Raw genomic sequence first — 18,577 nt, 5'->3', positions numbered from 1 at the left:
GAGGTTGTTCTCACCTCATGGATCTTTCCTATCAATCAGAGCTATTTAGAATCATAGAATCATACATCTTCCCCATCTTTCACTGCTACCCTGATAGCAGTGGCTCTTGGCAGGGCTGCTGTACTGCAGCTGGACAACTTCAGCTGTTTTCACAACCGTATATGAACCAACAAATCAACCAAAACACTGCTACATGGCTTATTTCCAATTTGCTGAAAGCCGTAGGCAAGTCAGAGGTACCTGCACCATTTTTGGGCAATGAGTGGGTTGCAGCCACTCTTTCCCAGCACAGGCAATTACGGGTTGCTGTCATTTTCTTTTGTTCTTTTTTTCTTTTACCGTTTCCTCACTCTATCAAGAGTTGGTGTTGCAACCCTAATTGTCAATACTAGCAGATGAGATAACTGCTATATACAGGATGGCATTTGCTTCAGCATCCATCTCAAAATCTGTGAGAAAGCCAGCATCTAGAAGAAAGTGCTTTCACTTTTCAGGAACGAAACACATGTTAAAAGCTTTCCCTGTGCCACAGCAAAGCAGGCACCATATGAATTTTTGCATTTGCATAGAGCATGTTTTTGATTTTTGTGCCGATGCATTTGTTTCAATTAGTGTAATTCCGTACATTATTAACCTTTAGAAAACAAAACCACCCAAAACTGGTAGGTAGTGGAATTGTCTGTAATTTTTGTGGACCTGAATATCTCTGAGCAAAGTCTGTTTGCTTATAGGACAGCCACTTGAGGATGGGACTTACTGGTGCTTCTTTTTTCTGGGGGTGTTTTACTCTTTCCACTTTATTTTCATTTTCTTGAAGACCAGTTTTATAATGTGATGGTGGTGTGTTTTTGGTTTCCTTTGCCACCTATTTCTTTGAAGCTACGAGTTCTCTGGGAGCTGAATTCCTGTTTGCCTTTCAGAATTCCTTCAGGACTAGATCAGATCCTGTAAGGGATCATCTGAGTTACAGAAGAAGCTTCTCTTTTCAATTGGAATCAAACCCTGACCCCAGCAAAGTCAGGTGGTGAAAGTCCCATTGACTCCATGGAGCCAATTTATCTGCTCCCTGATCTCAGTTCGAGGACATAATTAAGCTTTTTGCCTGCTTTCAAGTTATACACCAACAATTGACTTGGGATTCGGATATGGACTCTGAGTTACACCTGTTCCATTTACTTAAACCAAGCATGATTTCAATGCCTTACTCTATTGCTGCTATTCTTGTGAGGGCCACGTTCAGAAGGAACAAACTGGATTATATTTCCTGTAACTGTGGGCACTGGGAGAGGACTGGGAGGGCATTATGTGATGGCAGTGGGTCCTCTTTACCATGGCCCCTCTTTACCATGAGGTCCCTACTTCAGGGCATTTGTTCAAGCTTCAGTCTGCAAAATGCCTCATGGCTGGAGGAGAGGAGGTGGGGACCTCTGTTGAGACAAGCAGCTCTGGTTCTGCTTTCTTATCTGTTCAATAGAGATAATAATTCCACTCTGCCTTTTGGAAGGGGACGGGGAGAGTTCACATTAATTAGTGAGAATTAACTGCTTGTAGAAAGGCTAAACACTGCAAGCAGCTACCTTTCAGATGCATATCCAAACTTAAGCTCCTATTTTTGAAGGCTTGCCCACCCCTGTTAAACACTTTAAGCAGAAATCAATGCAGCCATCCTCTGTAAATGCAGGCAAGAAATGCTGAGATGCTAGTGTCATATATTTTGACAAAAGGCAGTAAAGACCTAGGAATAAAAGCTGAAATGATGCTGAAAAGCTGAAAAAGATTAGTTTATGGTGCATTTGGTCTAGACTGAAGTCTTGCATTATTTTAACTAAACTTAAAACATACTTTTGAGAAACATGTTGTGTCTTGGCTGTGTACAGTCTATTCAAGGAAAAGCTGAATTTCTGCAAAGTGTGAGCATTAATGTCTATACTGGAAAGATTTTGGTTTCGTTGTGATAGATTAAAGGAAAACCTTCAAACTCATTTATTCTGTTTTTGAAAATAATGCAGAGATGTAAGGATATTGCTTTTGAAAATAGTAATAAGCTAAGTTCATGTCATCTTGTAGAAATAATCTACTTGGTCATGTTTGTTTAAAGAGAAATTCTTATTTAAAAGGGCATACAGTGCCCTTAAGAAGATGCCTTGTGAAATTTAATAGAAAACAGTTTCTTACATGGTGGCTTTTGAGACTTGTGATGGAATTGAATGGGAAATGCTGTCCCTACTATAGAATTCCAGAAGTTATTACAGTATTTTAATTAAAACTGTAACATACAGACCCTTCCACGGTAAATTATATAAGATTTAAGGGAACTTCTGTGGAATCCCCATGGAATTTTATCAGATTTCTCATTTATAAAATGTTTTCTTTCCATAAGGCATATAGTAACCAAAACCATGAAAAGTTTGTGTATTACCTGTAAATTTTTCAGATGGGAATCTGTTGGAAGTGAAATCTTGGACTTCAATGCTAATGAAGTAGTTTTTTTAAATCATGTGACTTATTGGAAGGAAGGGAAGGGAAATGTGTCCAAATGTTAAATAGCCTTTCAAAGGTCAGCGAAATCATTCATTTCTAGTCCATATTTTCTCTCTAATAAGGAAAATAAGACTTCCTGCATTTTCTCCAATTATGGCATGTTCTGGCTAGAAGACGCCATTGCTTGTGCAGGTAAATCATTTTGATGACTTAGCCCGTTATGTCTAAGTGTCTTTAATATAGGCATGCATAGGTTTTAATTCAGAGTCAAGGACAAAGTCTAACACTAACTCATAAGGTACCTTTCCGCATTAAATGTATTCTGCCAGTGTTTATGGTTCTCTATGTCTTTGTGCTTATGAATTGCAGACCTTATTCCAGGATAAGGCCTCTTAATTCTGGTGAAAATTTGGCACATTCAGCACACTCAGTAGTAAGTACACTGCCAGTTCTTTAGTTGTCACACTGATATTTCTGAGCTGTGAGGCTTGTTTTTTCCCAATAGGATTTATTTTATATACTAGCCATTTTTTGTTGGAGGTGGTCCTGAAGTCTTTTAAAACATCTAGTAACCAAGAAAAAAGATGCTAATTCCATGTTGCCATTACTGGAAGATAGACAATTTAAGCAACACTTTTCCCTTTGTCCCCAGACTTCAACACCAGTGAAGAGCCATAGATGCATGGTGAATATTGCTGGTTGTCTGAGTGTGACAGAGACACATCCCACATCCTGCTTGCCTTTGGACATTCAGTCCAAAGCTGTGAATGTTCCAACAGGTTTTTCACTCATACTCCAAACTGCTTGAGAAAGTTTTGATACGTTTTCCCATGGAAAATGTGACATTTTAGTTAACCCAAAACTTTCTGCCAAGGTGTGCTGAAACTGTAGTGAAACTTCAGATGAAAAGGTTGGAAACAAAAGACTTCTCCAACTTAAGATGGAGTTTATGGTCAAAAAAACCAACAGAAATAGACTGTTGGATGGATGTAACCCACAGCTGCCTCTCTGGGGGAGATATTCATCTGAGAGTTGGGACACTGAGGTCCATGTGCCACACACCAACATTTTTCCAGGATTGCTCGTGCAGACCTACAGGCTGCTGGATCACTTGGTGGCAGAAGTTTGATCCAGACCTTATCTATCCTCACGCTTACATTCCTGTCAAATTAGCCAGACTGTAACTTGCTGAATTTAGGCCTTGTACCAGCTGTGAGAGAACATCTTGATCCAGCAGTTAGCTTGGCAGTACAAAGTAAACTTCTCAATTTCCCAGATATATTTGGACCAGTGGAGTGTGTTTATTCCAGATCAGCACTTAGGTTTTGATGACTGGAGAACTTGGGGGACACCAAACTTGGAGGCCTACATGCACACTCACTCAGTGCACCCCCAACTCTCAGCTTTACCTTGCAAGGTGGTTTGAATCCATGGGATCCGAGTCACAGGGAGGTACCCTGATTTCTGAGTATCTGGCTTTTCTGGGTGACCCCAGTGCAAGCCAGCATGCACATACAAATACACCCTTTTTCCAGATGAAAACCTTTTTTGTAAAGTCCAGATTTTATTCTTGCCTGAAATGGCTCCAGCCTTGGAAAACTTGACCTTTTTCATGAAACAGCATATTTGCTACACTGCCAGCACTGCTCATCGCTGCAGTTCTGTGCCTGAGAGTGCTTTCTGGGGCAGAAGGATCCACCCTGGCCATCCCTGCTTGCCTGCTCTCCTTTCCACATCCGACTGCTGTGCAGTAAGGCAGGAGCAGCCCACAGGGCATGCCAGGCATGCTTTTTGCAATCAATTACTCCCCATTAGAGCAGTGTGAGCAGAGCTGATATGTTTAACAGGGGTGAACTGCCTTTTTCCCCTGAAGCAACAGCCCTGCCTGCAAGCTGCATTTCAGCTTGGTTGTAGCTCTTCCTCTCAGTGTGTGTCTTCAGCTCAGGCTGCAGAGCTGGAGTGGCTTGGACTGGAAGCAGGAAAAGCATGTTGTGCCAGGTAACATATGTGTGGGACTGGGGCTAGGAAGCTTGTGGAGGACTAATAAATCCGAGGCAATCAAATATTTGTGTTCAGTGTTTGGACCTGGCAGCGGACATCGTCTTTCTCAAGGCTGTGCTCCGCACTCTCGGAAGGGCAATAGCAGAGTATGAATTTAGCTTAAGTCACACACACAAGGGTTAAACTTGCTTCAGCTTGAAAGCAAGGGTTAGTTTTTATGGCGGGAAAGGGAGTAATCTTAAATAAGAGCTGGAAATCAAGAAGGTGGTTTGCAGTCCAGAAAGAGCCTTCAGGGTGGAATGTTAAAGCCAAGTGCATTTTCTGGTCTCAGCATCGTTTTGAGATAATCCCTTTTGTTGCATTAGCAGCCGCTAAACAGGGCAGTATTTCTTCCATGCTTTGACAGGCTGCTTATGGACAACTGTTTTTCTGATATGTATGTGTATGCATGCATCTGGATTCTTATCTAGGCTGAGCTCAGAAATCTGGAGTAACTGCTTTGATGAAATCAGTGGATTTACTGCATGCATGTAGTTGAGATTAAATGAGTTTTTCCAAAACTAAACAAACTATTTCACAAGATTTAACATCCCCAAAATAACCATTAAAAGGTGTGAGGAAGGCATCTTTTCTGCATTCTTCCGCCCTTTTTAACTCCTGAGGTTACAGCTTTGCCTGGGTGAGTTAGAAAAGACTGGGGCTGCAGCGCTGGTGTCAGGGCTGGTTCCCTCATGTGCGGTGCCTCTGAACAGCAGCACTTAGCCTATTCTGCCCACAGGCTCCTCTGTGAGTGGAAACCTGTGCTGTGCAAAGTCACAACTCAGAAAATGCAGTAAGATGTGTGACTGGAACATACCTCAGTTTTCAAGAGCTGACAGAGGTAAGACGGTTTCCTGTGCTGGCAGATTGCTGTAGCAGAACATCCTAATAATCTTGGGCTGTGGCACTAACCACATGTGTCTTTGATTAGATGCCATTGCCAAGAACCAAATGCAGCCAAGTGGTTCCTGACTGTGAGAAACCTGATCCATAGAGGGAGAGAAAAACTGTGTGTAAGCATTGTCAGTAACACCTTGCCTTGGGAAAGGGCCCAAGGCCAATGGCCAACGGAAAGATTGAATTTGTGATGTGGTTATCCAAGAAGTGTTTGCAAATACTAAGTATCTGCTGGTTTGGCTCTTGTTTTAAGTGGGCAATACATGTAGCGCACCAAGGGAAATGGGGTCTGCGTGCCACCTCATTCCCATCTGCCTGTGCCTGCTCTCTCTATGCTTCCTTGCAAGTGGAATGGTATTAACAAACCATGGAAATTGTAGACAAAAATCTATTATTGCACAGTTCCCTGTGTGTGATCTGCCAGAAGTACATGGCAAAGGCACAGAGGGTTTTGCCTGCCCAGTGCAGCCCTGCCCTCACTACAGTTCAGGACGTGTACCTGAACTGCAAGGTACCACTTTAGTACCACAGGAGTCTGAAACGCAAGCAATCATGAAAGCGTTGGCTTGTTAGTCCATTTGCCAAGCTCTCCTGCAGCATCACTGAATTGCTGAAGCCACAGTTTCTCCCATAATAATGTGCTCATTGTGAGCCCATGGAAAAACTGTGTTAACCTGTCAGGCTGTTCCTCTGGTCCTGCTTTGCATCTGACCCCCGGGACCAAGCTGGCATACACTTTTCATAGTGGAGAACGGTTGCTGTAGCAGGCTGTTGCTTATTCTACAGAAGGTTAAAAAGAGAAAGCTTAGCAGTTTCACAGTCATGCAGTGGAAACCTGACTTAAAAATAATAATAAGGGTTGGGGATTTTGCTTGTTTTCCATTGTTTTGTTTTCACTACAGAGTATTTCAGGAAAGTGTTTGCATGACAGGCATTACAATACCAAGAGAAAAGCCCTTCAGGAGGAATGGTCCCCTCCCTTCTCCTTCCTAGGAAATGCTAGAGTTAACAAATAACCCAAACAAACCCCAAACCTACAACCGTACTGCCTGGATGCATATGCAGATAGCTATGGCGATGTCTGGAATGCAGTGTGTAAGAGTAAGATTTTCAAGTGGCAAATAGGTCTTTGATGAAAGGTCCTTCTGAGACAGCTTAAATCTTCTTTCTGTGAATGTGTGTTAGCCAGTGCTAACGTTTGATATGGATTTGAGTTCCCCCACCACTTTGAGAAGAAAAGCATTTGAAATGTTCTCTGTGTTTGTAGGTGATAACAGGATCACCACATAGGAAATGCCTTAGAGTCACCCGACAAGTTAATTGGATAAGTGCAGTCTCACCTGTTTAGACTCTTTCCACCATGGGTACCACTGTCGGGGTGCTGCTGACTCCTAAAACTCAGGGCAGCTTCAAATGGCTTATGTGAAGCCTGATGAGGTTGGGATCAAGGGAAATGGGATGAACACGTATCTCGGGGCTGAAGCACTGTGGAGGGCTCTCCAGGTCCCGTGACTGTCAGACATGTTGCTGCTGCAGCAGCAGCATCTAAGCATCTAACTCCATCTAAGCAAGTTTGGTGATTTACTGGTTCAAAACTTCATGTTCTCTCTACTAAAGCTAGTTTCTGTACTGGGACTGCTGAGTCTAGCGTGAAACAAGTGTGTTGTAAAGTATGAGGGATTATGTGATTTTGGGACTAGGAAACAATAGTAATTGTGCTTTTTTTACAGATGCTTAATACATTGGTATGGATGCTTTTTTTTGTTTGTTTAGAGCTGGATCTGGAGGAGGGGTCTGGATTTGCCCTGATTTCACCATAATTATTTGGCCTTAACGTAGAAATGTAAAGTGAGATGCAGAAATTACCAAGGATAATAGCTTTGGGGATGTTGCAGGGAGTTGTTGTTTTGCAAACAATATGTGGCATGAAATCACAAACACGCAGGCTTTCCTGGCAGCAATTAACACGAGTGCTTTGTGCTTCTGGGAGTCCTTGGCCTGAAAAAGACCCGCAGCCGGGAATGTAACATTCACCCTTGACCAGGGAATGCAATGACCATGCAAAAAGGTGCAGCTCCACCTGACATCTGCACTGAAATGTCCCTGAAAGATAATGTGGGTGTGCCCTCCCCACCCTGTCCCTGATGATCCGTGGCAGGAAATGGTCTGAAGTTTTAAGCCAAATTTACCAGGTTCTGAAAATAAAAGTACTGACCGGCTTCATGATTCCTGATCCTTTTCCTTCTTTTACATTCTTTTGGGCTCCTATGCATTTTATAGTGCAGGTACAGGGACTATAGGTTAGTTAGGCTATAATTATAGCACAACTGCAACTCAATCCTAATGCTGTCACCATTATCTCTATCTTAGAATCATAGAATGGTTAGGGTTGGAAAGGACCTTAAGATCATCAAGTTCCAACCCGCTGCCATGGGCAGGGACACCTCACACTAAACCATGTCACCCAAGGCTCTGTCCATCCTGGCCTTGAGCACCAGCAGGGTGAGCATTCACCACTTCTTTGGGTAACCCATTCCAGTGCCTCACCACCCGTACAGTAAAGAACTTCTTATATCTTACCTGAACTTCCCCTGTTTAAGTTTAAACCCCTTGTCCTATCGCTACAGTCCATGATGAAGAGTCTCTCTCTAGCAAACTTGTAGGCCCCCTTCTTACTAAAGTGTAAATCATGCTTCAGTCCTGCCTCTATAGTGTCACTCCTTTAACCTTACCCTTAGCAGCTTTGCAGTTTGGGATTCTGGTAGGTTAGCTGCCAGCAGCCATTTGGGAACCCATGCTCATCTGTATTTGCACTTCCTGCTGAATCCTGTAGCCTTGCTGCCTTGCTGAGCGTGCATGTAGAGCCTGCCTTTGGGTGACTTACCTGTTTACCTCACAGGGAGTCATGTGGGCTTTTCAGCAAGATGTTTTCCATTGCATACTCCCTTGTGTTGTGGGTAGGGCCCTGGGCTGAGCTTTGTTGCCTTGTTTGCCAGTCCGCTGTCAGCAGAGAAAATCATGTTATTGACATGTTTCAGGTTCCTGCTCTTCTGTAAGAGGAAAATTGCAGCAGACCCTCAGGAAGTGCTTTGGGAGCCTCTAATGGAAATTGCCACGCGGAGCTGGGCACTGCTGCAGTGTCATTGCCAGTGCACCTGGGATGGGAGCTGCAGGCTGAAATGAACCCTTAATTCTCTGCAGCACCCAGCGTCTCTCTCTGTGACTTGTGGCAAGGCACTGCAGATACTGGAGAGCAACACCTGGAAGCCCCTTTCCCAGGGCTATGTAAGATCTAATGCAATGCTGGCTGTGCCCTGGCCAAGCAGACTGAATGCTGCTGCTGAGGCAGACATTTCCCAACAGCTGGGGCAGGGTTTGACATAAATACCAAGACATTGACGTTTGCATTTTTTTGTTTTCTGGATGTATTCACAACTCTGTTAGAAAAGGCTTGTTCCTGAAGCTGTGAAGGTCTAGGGAAATTCCTTTGAAAACAGCCTTGTGCTAAAGCAATTAATGTTTATGTCAGATAATTAATTCCAAAGGAGGGATAAAATTGCTGAAGGGCAAAATAAGAGAGTGAAAACTATCCGCAGGTTTTTGAGACATTTCTTATTGCGAAGGGAGGGCTTATTACTGAGATTAGCTTTTCAGAGGTTTTATAAAATAGGGTTCAATAGCTATACAGGCTGGATTGTTTGGCACCAGCATCTCGGTTTGTAGATCTGAATGTCTACTTGCAGTTAATATAGGTGCAATAAACGTATGTGTGCAAAAGAATTCACGGAAGAAAAAACAGTGCAAGTGCCATAAGAAATGTGTTGCAGCAAAATGTGAGCATAGTTAAATAAAAAAGCCCAACCATACTGACACTCGACCCTGAAAAACAGGAGAACTCTAAAACGACAGCGAAGAAAGAAATCTTGACTGATTTCTAGATCTGATGTCTCTGGGTTTGCCCCTTATGTCTGTACTTCTCTACAACTTATATGTCACCCGTACTATGCCAGAGATGGCACCGCTGCCTGCTGCCTGTCAGCATATACAACAGAGTCACTTCATTCCTCAGTAAAAGCGAGAATTCTTGTCCCTCTCCATCCTCAGGAAGCCCAGCAATAGCAGTGTGTCCAGAGAAACTGTGCTGGGAAGCACGCTCACAGCTCCTTGAAGATAGGATGTTTTTCCTTTGCTGATATCCAGACTGACTTTCACCATACCATGTGCTTGCTTGCAAGGTCACCTCTGACAGAGAAATTGTGTTCTAGTTTTTCTTGCCTCCTAGCAGTCTCATAGGGAAGTTGCTCGCATGTCTTGGTACAGATCAGGAAAGCCTGTAGATCTCTATCCAGAGTGCAGGCAGGTGTGATGAGCTGTCTGCCTCCAGCCTGCCTACATTCAAGTGTGGGATTCAGCTGGGGTTCAAGGTGTGCCAGTGTCTGGGGAGGGCTGCTTTTTTTTGTCCTGGGTGCTGATAGTCCCCAGGTGTTACTCCATATCCTTCTGCTTCCTTTTTTCTTTGAGGGGGGAGTTTTCTGGACTAAGATAGCTTTTAAGTTTAAACCAGGGGCTAAGTAACTGAGTTAAAATAAGCTACTGAAATTCCTCAAGCAATAAGAATTGAAATTCCCTTTTAAAAATGCCAAACAGAATTAATGGCATACTAAGTACAGCAACCGAAAGCACCCTGTTTCCAGCTCAGAGAGGCATCACTGGAAGAATTAACATAAAGCTTGAATTAGGTTCAATAATTACTGAATTTATTTGAAGTTATACAGACAGGAGTAAGACCTCAGTTCAAAATGCAGTTCACTTTGCAGAAAATGCCTCAGTAGTTGTGTATGGAGAGTCATGAAAGTTCTAGGAGCCTGGGTGCTGGAGAAGACCGTGTGTAGTTTTATGGAAGGGCAGTGAGGAAGCTCTGCCGTCTCAGCTGTTCTGGACTGGGCACTAAAAGGGATGGGCTGGCTTTGATGTAGGTGTGCAAGACTCAGGCAGGGACTCCTGCCTTTGATGCGGCCTTTTCCACCCTCTCCTGCTGTGGTGCTGGCTGCAACACTAGCTCTCCCACCACAACTTCACGATTTGTTAACTAGACTTAATAGCGGCCACTGCTGGGGTTGTTTGGAGACTTCCCTGTGTTGAAAACGTTTTTCACTTCCAAGCTGCCCCAGTAGTGCTCAGTATTACTGTTATTACATGATGCTTTCTTAGCTTGCTGTTCAGAAAAGCAGCTGCCTTCTGCGGGCTGGTGTAAGCTACCATTATGCTGGGTGGTATTATGTGCGCTACTGTACTTCTGGCATCCGGGTCTATCATTTAGATTAATTTGGAAATTGTGCAGTGACTTGAGGAAAACTGCTTTTGAATTGGAATTTGTTAGCCCAGAAAATACAATTAGTCCAAAAAACCCTCTAATTGTGTAATAAATGCAATAATGCGTGGTCTTGCATATAAACCAGAGTACTGGAATATAACTTGTGGTGCATTTTCCATTTTTTTTATTTTTTTTCTTTCCCAGTATGGGGTACTGCATCCTTTTTGTCCACGGTCTAAGAAAGCTGTCTACATGGTTAAATAAATGGAGAATTACTGTTCTGACCCTCTTTGCTTTACTGCTGCTGCTCTTCTCTTGGAAGACCGTGAAACAGAACGAAATCTGGCTGTCACGAGAATCCCTTTTCAGGTACGAGTGACCACGGGAGAGTAATTGCATTCTTGTATTGTTTAAAATAAGTTTGTTACATGGAATAGTTTTCTTTAGCACAAGTCCTGCTATTGATGCATTGTTGTGATTAACATTTTTATTATTATAAAGTAACAGCTACTTTTTCTTTTCTGGCAGCTGTGCATAAACTGGTGTCAGCACTTTACATGCTTATGCACAGACCCTGGTTCTGGCAATCACATTTTTAGGACATGCTGCTTTTACATAACTTCAGTTCTCTGAAATTACCAATAATGTAACACTTTTCCTTTTGAAGATGTAGCAAAAATTTGTTGTGATCCTCCAGAACACCATAGTAATGCTGTGGAATATATTGAATTTTCTTTAGTGATGTTCTCAATGACAAAAAATGAAATGCCATGAATTGCCCAACTTAATGTACCATATTTTATTTTATTTGATTACTCTTTGCCAAACAGCTCTCTTTACAACCTCATTTATGTATTTTTTTTGCACTGAAACAGACTGTTTCACTTTGTGTTTTGCTAGCAAATATATTGCATTTGCCTCCAGCTGCTTTCAGCAGTTGTCTAATTGTGAAGTAATCGCGAAAGTGCAGGTGATCTGCACATGGGTTGCTTAACTTTACTCTCTGACTTACTGGCCAGAGCAAAGTTTAATTTATACAGCCCTAAAGAGTATGAAATTATTTTTTTATGTGTACCCTTCGTTCTTCAGGAAACTCCAGTGAAGTGGTTGGGGCCCCGTTAGTGGGATTTAAAAGAAAATAAATCTGGAATAGAGGTTTCTTCACTCTGACGTGATTCATCGCCCGTCTCCCTGAAAGGCTGTTTGCTGTTCAAACAATAGCAGCCATGGTGACCCGTCTGGGCTTGTGCAATGATCCCTGTGAAGCACACCTCCAGCCTAAACCCTTCTGGCTAACAGTGGCTGGTCAGAGGAAAAGCATCAGGCTTTTTCCAAGTTAGATGACTTTGTTGTTGAAAGGGGGGTGGGAAGATGGCGATTCCATATGCTGAGTTGCAGGCATCCTCTGGTATCCCATTGTGTACAGTTACGGTCACCCCTGTTTAGGAACGATGAAGTCAAACTGGAGCAGGTGGCAGGAAGACATCTCCTCCTATAAGGAGCACTCCTGGGATGATATGGGGCGCCAGGGGGTCTGTCACAGAAGAGCAGAAAAGGATTATATATACCTAGCTGGACATAGATGGACTTCTGTTCATCCTACCTCTGTGCAAAGCAGGGTGGCAATGTACAATCCAGCTCATACTCAGAAACCATGCCACTGCTTCAGTGCAGCACTGAGCTGGAGCTAATACACCTTGCCTCAAGGCAGGGATTTGGTGTTGTGCAGGATAGTATGCAGGGCTCAGTGACTTAGGTTGAGCTAACTTGCTCTTCAGCTCATGACTTTTAGAAACAGTTCCAGGAGAGGGATCTTCCTTGGGCTTTGGAGGAGAAGGCAAGAACATAGGTGTGCTCCTGCTGGGTCACCTCATGTAAAATCCTTCCCCTGAGATGAATCAGCAGTGGATGTCTAGAAAAACAATGTAAGAACAGGGCCAGCAGCAGTAATAATTCATTCCAGTCCTTTTCCAGCTTGCAGTAATCTGCAGTTTAAAGACTTCCTGAATCAGGAGTTACTTGCTATTTTTGCTTTTAACAACCACTGATGGATTTTCTTCCATTAATGTGTCTGACTCCTTTTTCAAATCTGTTTATAGGTTTGGGTTCTACAGCATCCTGTGTGCTTGGCCCTGTTGTTAAAATTACACAATGTGCACACTAAGATTTCCCTTCTGTCAATCTTCGGCCTGATCATCTTGTCTGGTGTCCCCTAGTTCTGGTGTGCTGAATGAGTAGTGAGTAACAATCAGCTCAGCACTTGTCCCCCTCAGCCTTTATCCCCATGTCCCCCAAGCCTGGAGTCTTCTGATTTTGAACTCTACTCATATGGAAGCTGTTCTGCATTTCTGTTCCTGCTTGTTAGTCTTTGCTGGATGCTTTCAAACTCTAATCTGTCCTTTGGAGAAGGAGACCAGAATCCCCTTTCAAGGTATATGTACAGCACAGCAGCATAGGGCTCTTTCTGGTTTTACTTCTCTTCTCCTATGAATTCTTGATCTTCCACGTGCCTTTTGTCACTTCTTCTATACAACAGGTGATACTTTCACAGCACTGTCCACAGAACTCCAAGATAACAATTGTGAGTGGAAGTGCCTGATTTATGGACATGAATCTGTGTGCAAATTTGTGCAGATTTAGTGTTTGCATATACACTCTGATGCTTGTTCCTCTACCAGAGTTGTATTTCATCTGCCATCTTCTTGCCCAGCCTTCAATACCATGAGAGCCTTCTGCAACAATGTGTAGTTAGCTTTAATTTCTGCAGTGTTACTTACGTCAGTGTCTTCAGCAAATGTGTCGTCTCCCTGTTTGCTCCCTTTTCAAGTCATATGTGAACACAGCTTAGGTGCATACACTGCACGTTTCTTGGCAACCCTAATTGCAGTCTTCTCCAATTGTAAAAACTGTTCACTCTTTCCTTGTTGTCTTTCATCTAGGTGTTGATGAAGGAGAGGACCTTCCCTCTTATTCCATGATGCCTTTAAGAAATTTGAAGTCTTTAGTGAGAGAGTACAGCTAAAGTCTTTTTGAATATTTAAGTGCACAACATTGATGTGTGTGATTCAGCCAGACTGGGATATTTTTGCTCATAAGCTCATAAAAGCTTTCCATAGTTTCAATACCACGTAGCTGTTGAGTCTATCAAAGAACAACAGATCTGCCCAACTAACGTCTTTCTGCAAAAAAACAAGATCAGTTCTTCTCTGTTGGATTGTAGTTATCCAGAACTTTGCTAGAACCAGTCTTCATTATGGATCTCCCCAGATTACCTGGAGTGGAAATCAAGACTTGCTGCTCTGTTGCCCCCCAGATCCCTCCCCTAGAGCCAAATGAAGTCATGTTCCTCACGTCCTATTTCTCTAGTGCCGGCCTTGTATAAATGGCAGGCTACATACTGCAACTAATAGCAGTTTCACATTTTATTTCCTTTGCATGCATACTACCAAGCCCAATGGATTTATAGCTGTTCTTGGTGTTGATTTGTTTTAAAGCCTCTTTTACTGCCACTTCAGTTTGAGATAGGGCTTTGAACTTGACCCTGTAGGGAAAAGCTCCCATGTGGCAACCTCTTCAGTACCACTGTAGTTAGCACTGGTGCAGAGAATCCATTTAGCATTTCTGCCATGGCTTTTTCTTTTTCAAGCACTACTTTGAGACCTCCATCATCTATTTGCCTTAGGGGATCTTTGGCAGGTTTCCTATATCTGATGTATTCCATTATCAGCTTTGATGGCTTTAGCAAGTTTTTCCTTAAATCTCTTTTGGTCTGCCTAATTATGGTTTATGTTTAACTTGCTGAAGTTTATACTCTTTTCCTTTTTCCTTCTGTAGCTGTGATGTTCACTTTTTAAAGGATTTTTTTCATTTCTCGTAGCCTTCTTTACTATGCTGTTTAACCATATTGGTCTTTTTGTTGTCCTTTTAAGATCTTAGGTGTTGTACATCTCTCTTGAGTCTGTAATACTTCAGGACACTTCTTACTGATGGGAAGGAAATGCAAAAGAAGAATAGTATAGCAAGAAGATAATGTCATCCAGGAGTGGGAGATCTCTTTGGGCAGGAGGAGGCAGCTATATATAGGCTGATGAAGAGAGAACGGAGAAGTGGATGGAGACATGTGCAACAGCCATAAATTAGAAAGGACAGCACAGGAGGAGGAGATAAGAAACAGTAAAGAAGTATGAGAGAAAATAATAATGAAACAGAGCAAATCTATAGATGTGGGAAAGGAGACATAAATCAACCTACTTGGTAGTCTCTGCGTGTGTTGAATATTTTATTTTTAAGAAGCATGTGCTGAGAGATTCTTTACTCCCATTCCTAGTTCTTCATTCTTCTTTTTTCGGTTCCTGCTTTAATTCATTACTGTTTTTCTCGCCTCTTACTTTTTTCTCTACTTTCCATTCCTCCATTTGCTTGGATGTGTTTCTTCTGGTCAATCTGTCACGATTGCCTTGGCCAAGACCTGTTCTGTTATACAGGCTGTCTCTGCGCTGATCCAGGAGATGACTGTATACCTAGCATGTTATCGGTTTTGCGCTTGTACCCCATTTTGTCTCATTCTCCAGGCTTATCCCACTTTGACATTGTGCTGCAGCACTGTTGCCGTCTCTGGGCCATCCTGGCTTTCAGTCTCCAGCCCAGGGGCCAAGTTTTCTGGATGCAGAAATCCTGCCGTGTCCTGGCTGAAAGTGTAGGAGGATGATGCTGTCTGAGGAAACGCTGCATCTCCACATAAGTACACAAACATATGTGCAAGGACTAAATGAGAAGCAAATGAACCACAACTATAAGAATTGCTCAGCTCTAGAGAGAGCTCGAATATACAGAGAGCATAGAAGTGTTCAAATATGTATCATTTCAATAGATCTCTAGAGGCCCCGAGCAGTTTGTTTTCCTGTATTGGCAGGTGGGCAGGGAGGGCTTATTTGTTAATTATTTAAGGAACTACCCTTATAGGCAGAATGTACAGGCCAGGAGGTCAGGCTCCATAGGCTTCGGCTGCGGTCAGTGTTAATTTCTGAAGCCAGAGAGAGGGAGGTGAGGGCTGTGGGCTAACCTCTGCATCCGCTGTACCAACCTTTTCAAGGCTTGTCAAGCTGCCATGTTTCCTGTTGCTCCTGGAAAGCATCTGCATGTACTGCCCACGTTTGTGACAGACAGTGCCTGGAAACACAGTTGTAACCGGCAAAGGAACTGTATGAAAGTGGCACTTTCTTAGTCAGCTGTTTTCCCTCCTAAGCCAGGTCTGCTGACTTCAGTAATTTGCAAAAAAAACAACCCATCCTCAAAGGTGGCATTTACTGCTGTGTTATTTTGTTAATTCCGAAAGCTGGATCAGCTGGGGAGAGCAACTCCTATTGCGTTTTGTGCATCTTCTATAGAGCAGTTTAGTGTGGCCCAGCATTGATATCTGTGAAATCAATACAAGGGTAGGAGGCCAAGGAAAGTGGTTGGTTGTGTCATTCAGAGAATAATTTGCTGCAGAGAATCTTTATTGGTGATAATGATTCCCAAAGCAGAGGAGATTTCCTCTATCCCCCAGGGCTTTGGCTGAGGTGGGAATGGCCCTGTTTCCCTGTAAACAGAGCACTTTCCATATGGAAGTCACAGAAAACAAGTAAAGACTCTTCTGCCCTGCACCCCAGTCACTTTGCAGAGCAGAACATGCACTTAGAAAAACAGTGGAAGGGATCACAGAAGACTTTTCCCAACTGAACTGAGACTAGGTGATGCTGATATTTGAGGTTGGAAAATACCACTGTTATTTTATGTCCCTGATTTACAGCTAATACGGTTTTGACTTCCTATGGGGAGGAAGTGTTGCGTAAAAGGGTTGGCCTATTGTTTATTTTCCGTTTATGTCACTTACTGCTCTCGTAGAAGTCAAAAGGGAAGGAAATCCTCTGTAGGAGTGACGTCTGATCTCGGTGAGCTTGTATCTGGCTCTAGCCAGATTGGTGTCGTAGGTTTTCAGAAGGCACATGTGGGCCGTGCTGGAGAAGAGAGAAATGGGAGTTTGGAAAAGCACATTGGAAAATTAGATTGAAAAAAGAGACTGGGTGCTTGTGGGAAGCAGAAATGGAAAAACATTGTGTTCTGCCTTGTTATTTATACTCCACCCTTTCCTGCTTGGCTTTCATTATGGACATTATTGTTTCCTCTGTCAATGAGCAAACAGTGTTCTTGGCTGGCCCAAGAATCAATTAACAGGAGTGTTTGCCTAGATTCTCCTACAAAACCCCTCCGTGTCCAGTGCTGTGTTTGCTGCTACCTCCCACAGCACAGAGACTCCAAGCAGCCTCCAAAATCGCTCTGTGCCTTTGCAAAATGAAACTCCACACTCCCTGCTCGCGCAAGGAGAATAAATAGGTCAGGGAGTGTGAGCAGTATGATGCATAAGAAAGCCCAAGTGAGAACCCAAACTGATTTCTGCCTGTCCTATGTCACCCCCACCTCCAGCAGAAGCACGCTGATGAAGGGAGCTTGATTAGTGATGTTTTAATAAAAGGGACCAGCAGGATTAATAATAAATTCTATTCAAAGGGAGACAGTCCAGAGTGAAAATATTTAAACATATGCATCTTACTGTTAAAACCATATCTCATTAGAACTGAAGTACTTGTGCATATGTACTGTACTCCTCACTGTTTGCTCTGTTTCAGCAGAGGCTTGTAGCAGAGCCAGCAACTCATTGCATGTAGCTCAGAGAGCAGCAGTTTTGAGTGCCTGTCCATGTCTCTGCCTGTAACACTGGCACTGATGTAATGAAACCTCTCTGTATAAAAATTAATATTCCAGTAATGCCCAGAGGTTGTAAGTGTGTAGTTAATAGCTCCCAAGGCCAACGGAAATTAACACAGCCATAGCAGTCACACATTACTTGCTGCTGCTGCAGTATATCTTTGTGAAAACTAATACAGAAAATCATTCTCTTAAGAATAGCATCAATTAAGTGATTTAATTCAGCGATTAGTCACAAAATGTCTTATTCCTGTAGTGTTCCCAGTAAGTAATTTGGAAATACCTAATGATTAGGAAGCCAAATGCAAGGTGTATTTTTAATTTCAGTAGGCAAACCGTGGCTATGTTGTGCTAAACTCTGTAAGGCAGCCGTGGGTGAAGCTTTGGAAGCTCTCACAAGTAGGCATTAGCAACACTTGATACCACTGGCTGCAGATAAGGAAAAAAGATATCCTATTTGCCACTGGGATTCTTCAGTGCTGTTTTACAGCAAAATCCCCAGCAAAGGGTTTCTGCAGCTGTAGGTGCACTCTCCCCCACTGGTAGGGGCTGTGCGCAACCCTGTATCATTATGATTAACTTCCATACCCTCCAAAGTTAAACAGGAGAGACAGACAAGGCAAAGCAACACTTGAGAATTTCCTAAGCCTTTCTTTTTTCTGCCTGAGGTAGGAGGGTCAGAGATGATGGGGGGAGAAAAAAGAGCGGCTGGCAGGAATCTACTTGTGAGCAAAAACCAGCGTTTTGTCTGCTTTTACATGAACAGATTCATCCACCTTTATATCCCTTTACCTCAGAGAGCCCCTATTTATGTGCTGGAAAGGATTCCCCCATTAAACTTGCAGGGGAAATGTTTCCATGTCGTAGGTGCCTCGGATTTTTTTCTCTCTTTAACCTTGAAACGGCGTTTCCTCTAGCTGTGCAAGGTGTACCTTGCTTTCTGTGCTCTTAATTAAGTAAATAAGCATATGCTTGCTCTTCTCCTTTTGTCTTTGTGCCCTCATTATTGATTCCAAATGTTGAGTCCAATCTGCATGTGGCAGTGGAGGTGGAGGGGAGCGATGTGATGGCTGTGCAGCCACATGTCCTCAGTCATGT

The 18,577-nt window shown here is 43.0% G+C and overlaps 1 protein-coding gene across 1 annotated transcript in view; it reads left to right on the top strand.

The window, feature by feature from the left end:
* The window catches only part of TMTC1 (transmembrane O-mannosyltransferase targeting cadherins 1), a 147,213-nt gene that overhangs the window by 89,629 nt on the left and 39,007 nt on the right, over positions 1-18,577 (top strand). Inside the window, exon 10 of the mRNA XM_057427857.1 lies at positions 10,937-11,101. Coding sequence (XP_057283840.1) covers positions 10,937-11,101 — 165 coding nt within the window. The remainder of the gene's footprint in view (positions 1-10,936; positions 11,102-18,577) is intronic.

This window comes from Pezoporus wallicus, unplaced genomic scaffold (genome assembly GCF_028554395.1).
Source record: "Pezoporus wallicus isolate ANWC-B61680 ecotype Strahan unplaced genomic scaffold, APGP_CSIRO_Pwel_v1 contig_2908, whole genome shotgun sequence".
NCBI lineage: Eukaryota > Metazoa > Chordata > Aves > Psittaciformes > Psittacidae > Pezoporus > Pezoporus wallicus.
Note: the sequence above shows the minus strand (reverse complement) of the source record. Positions and strands in the feature narration are given on the sequence as shown.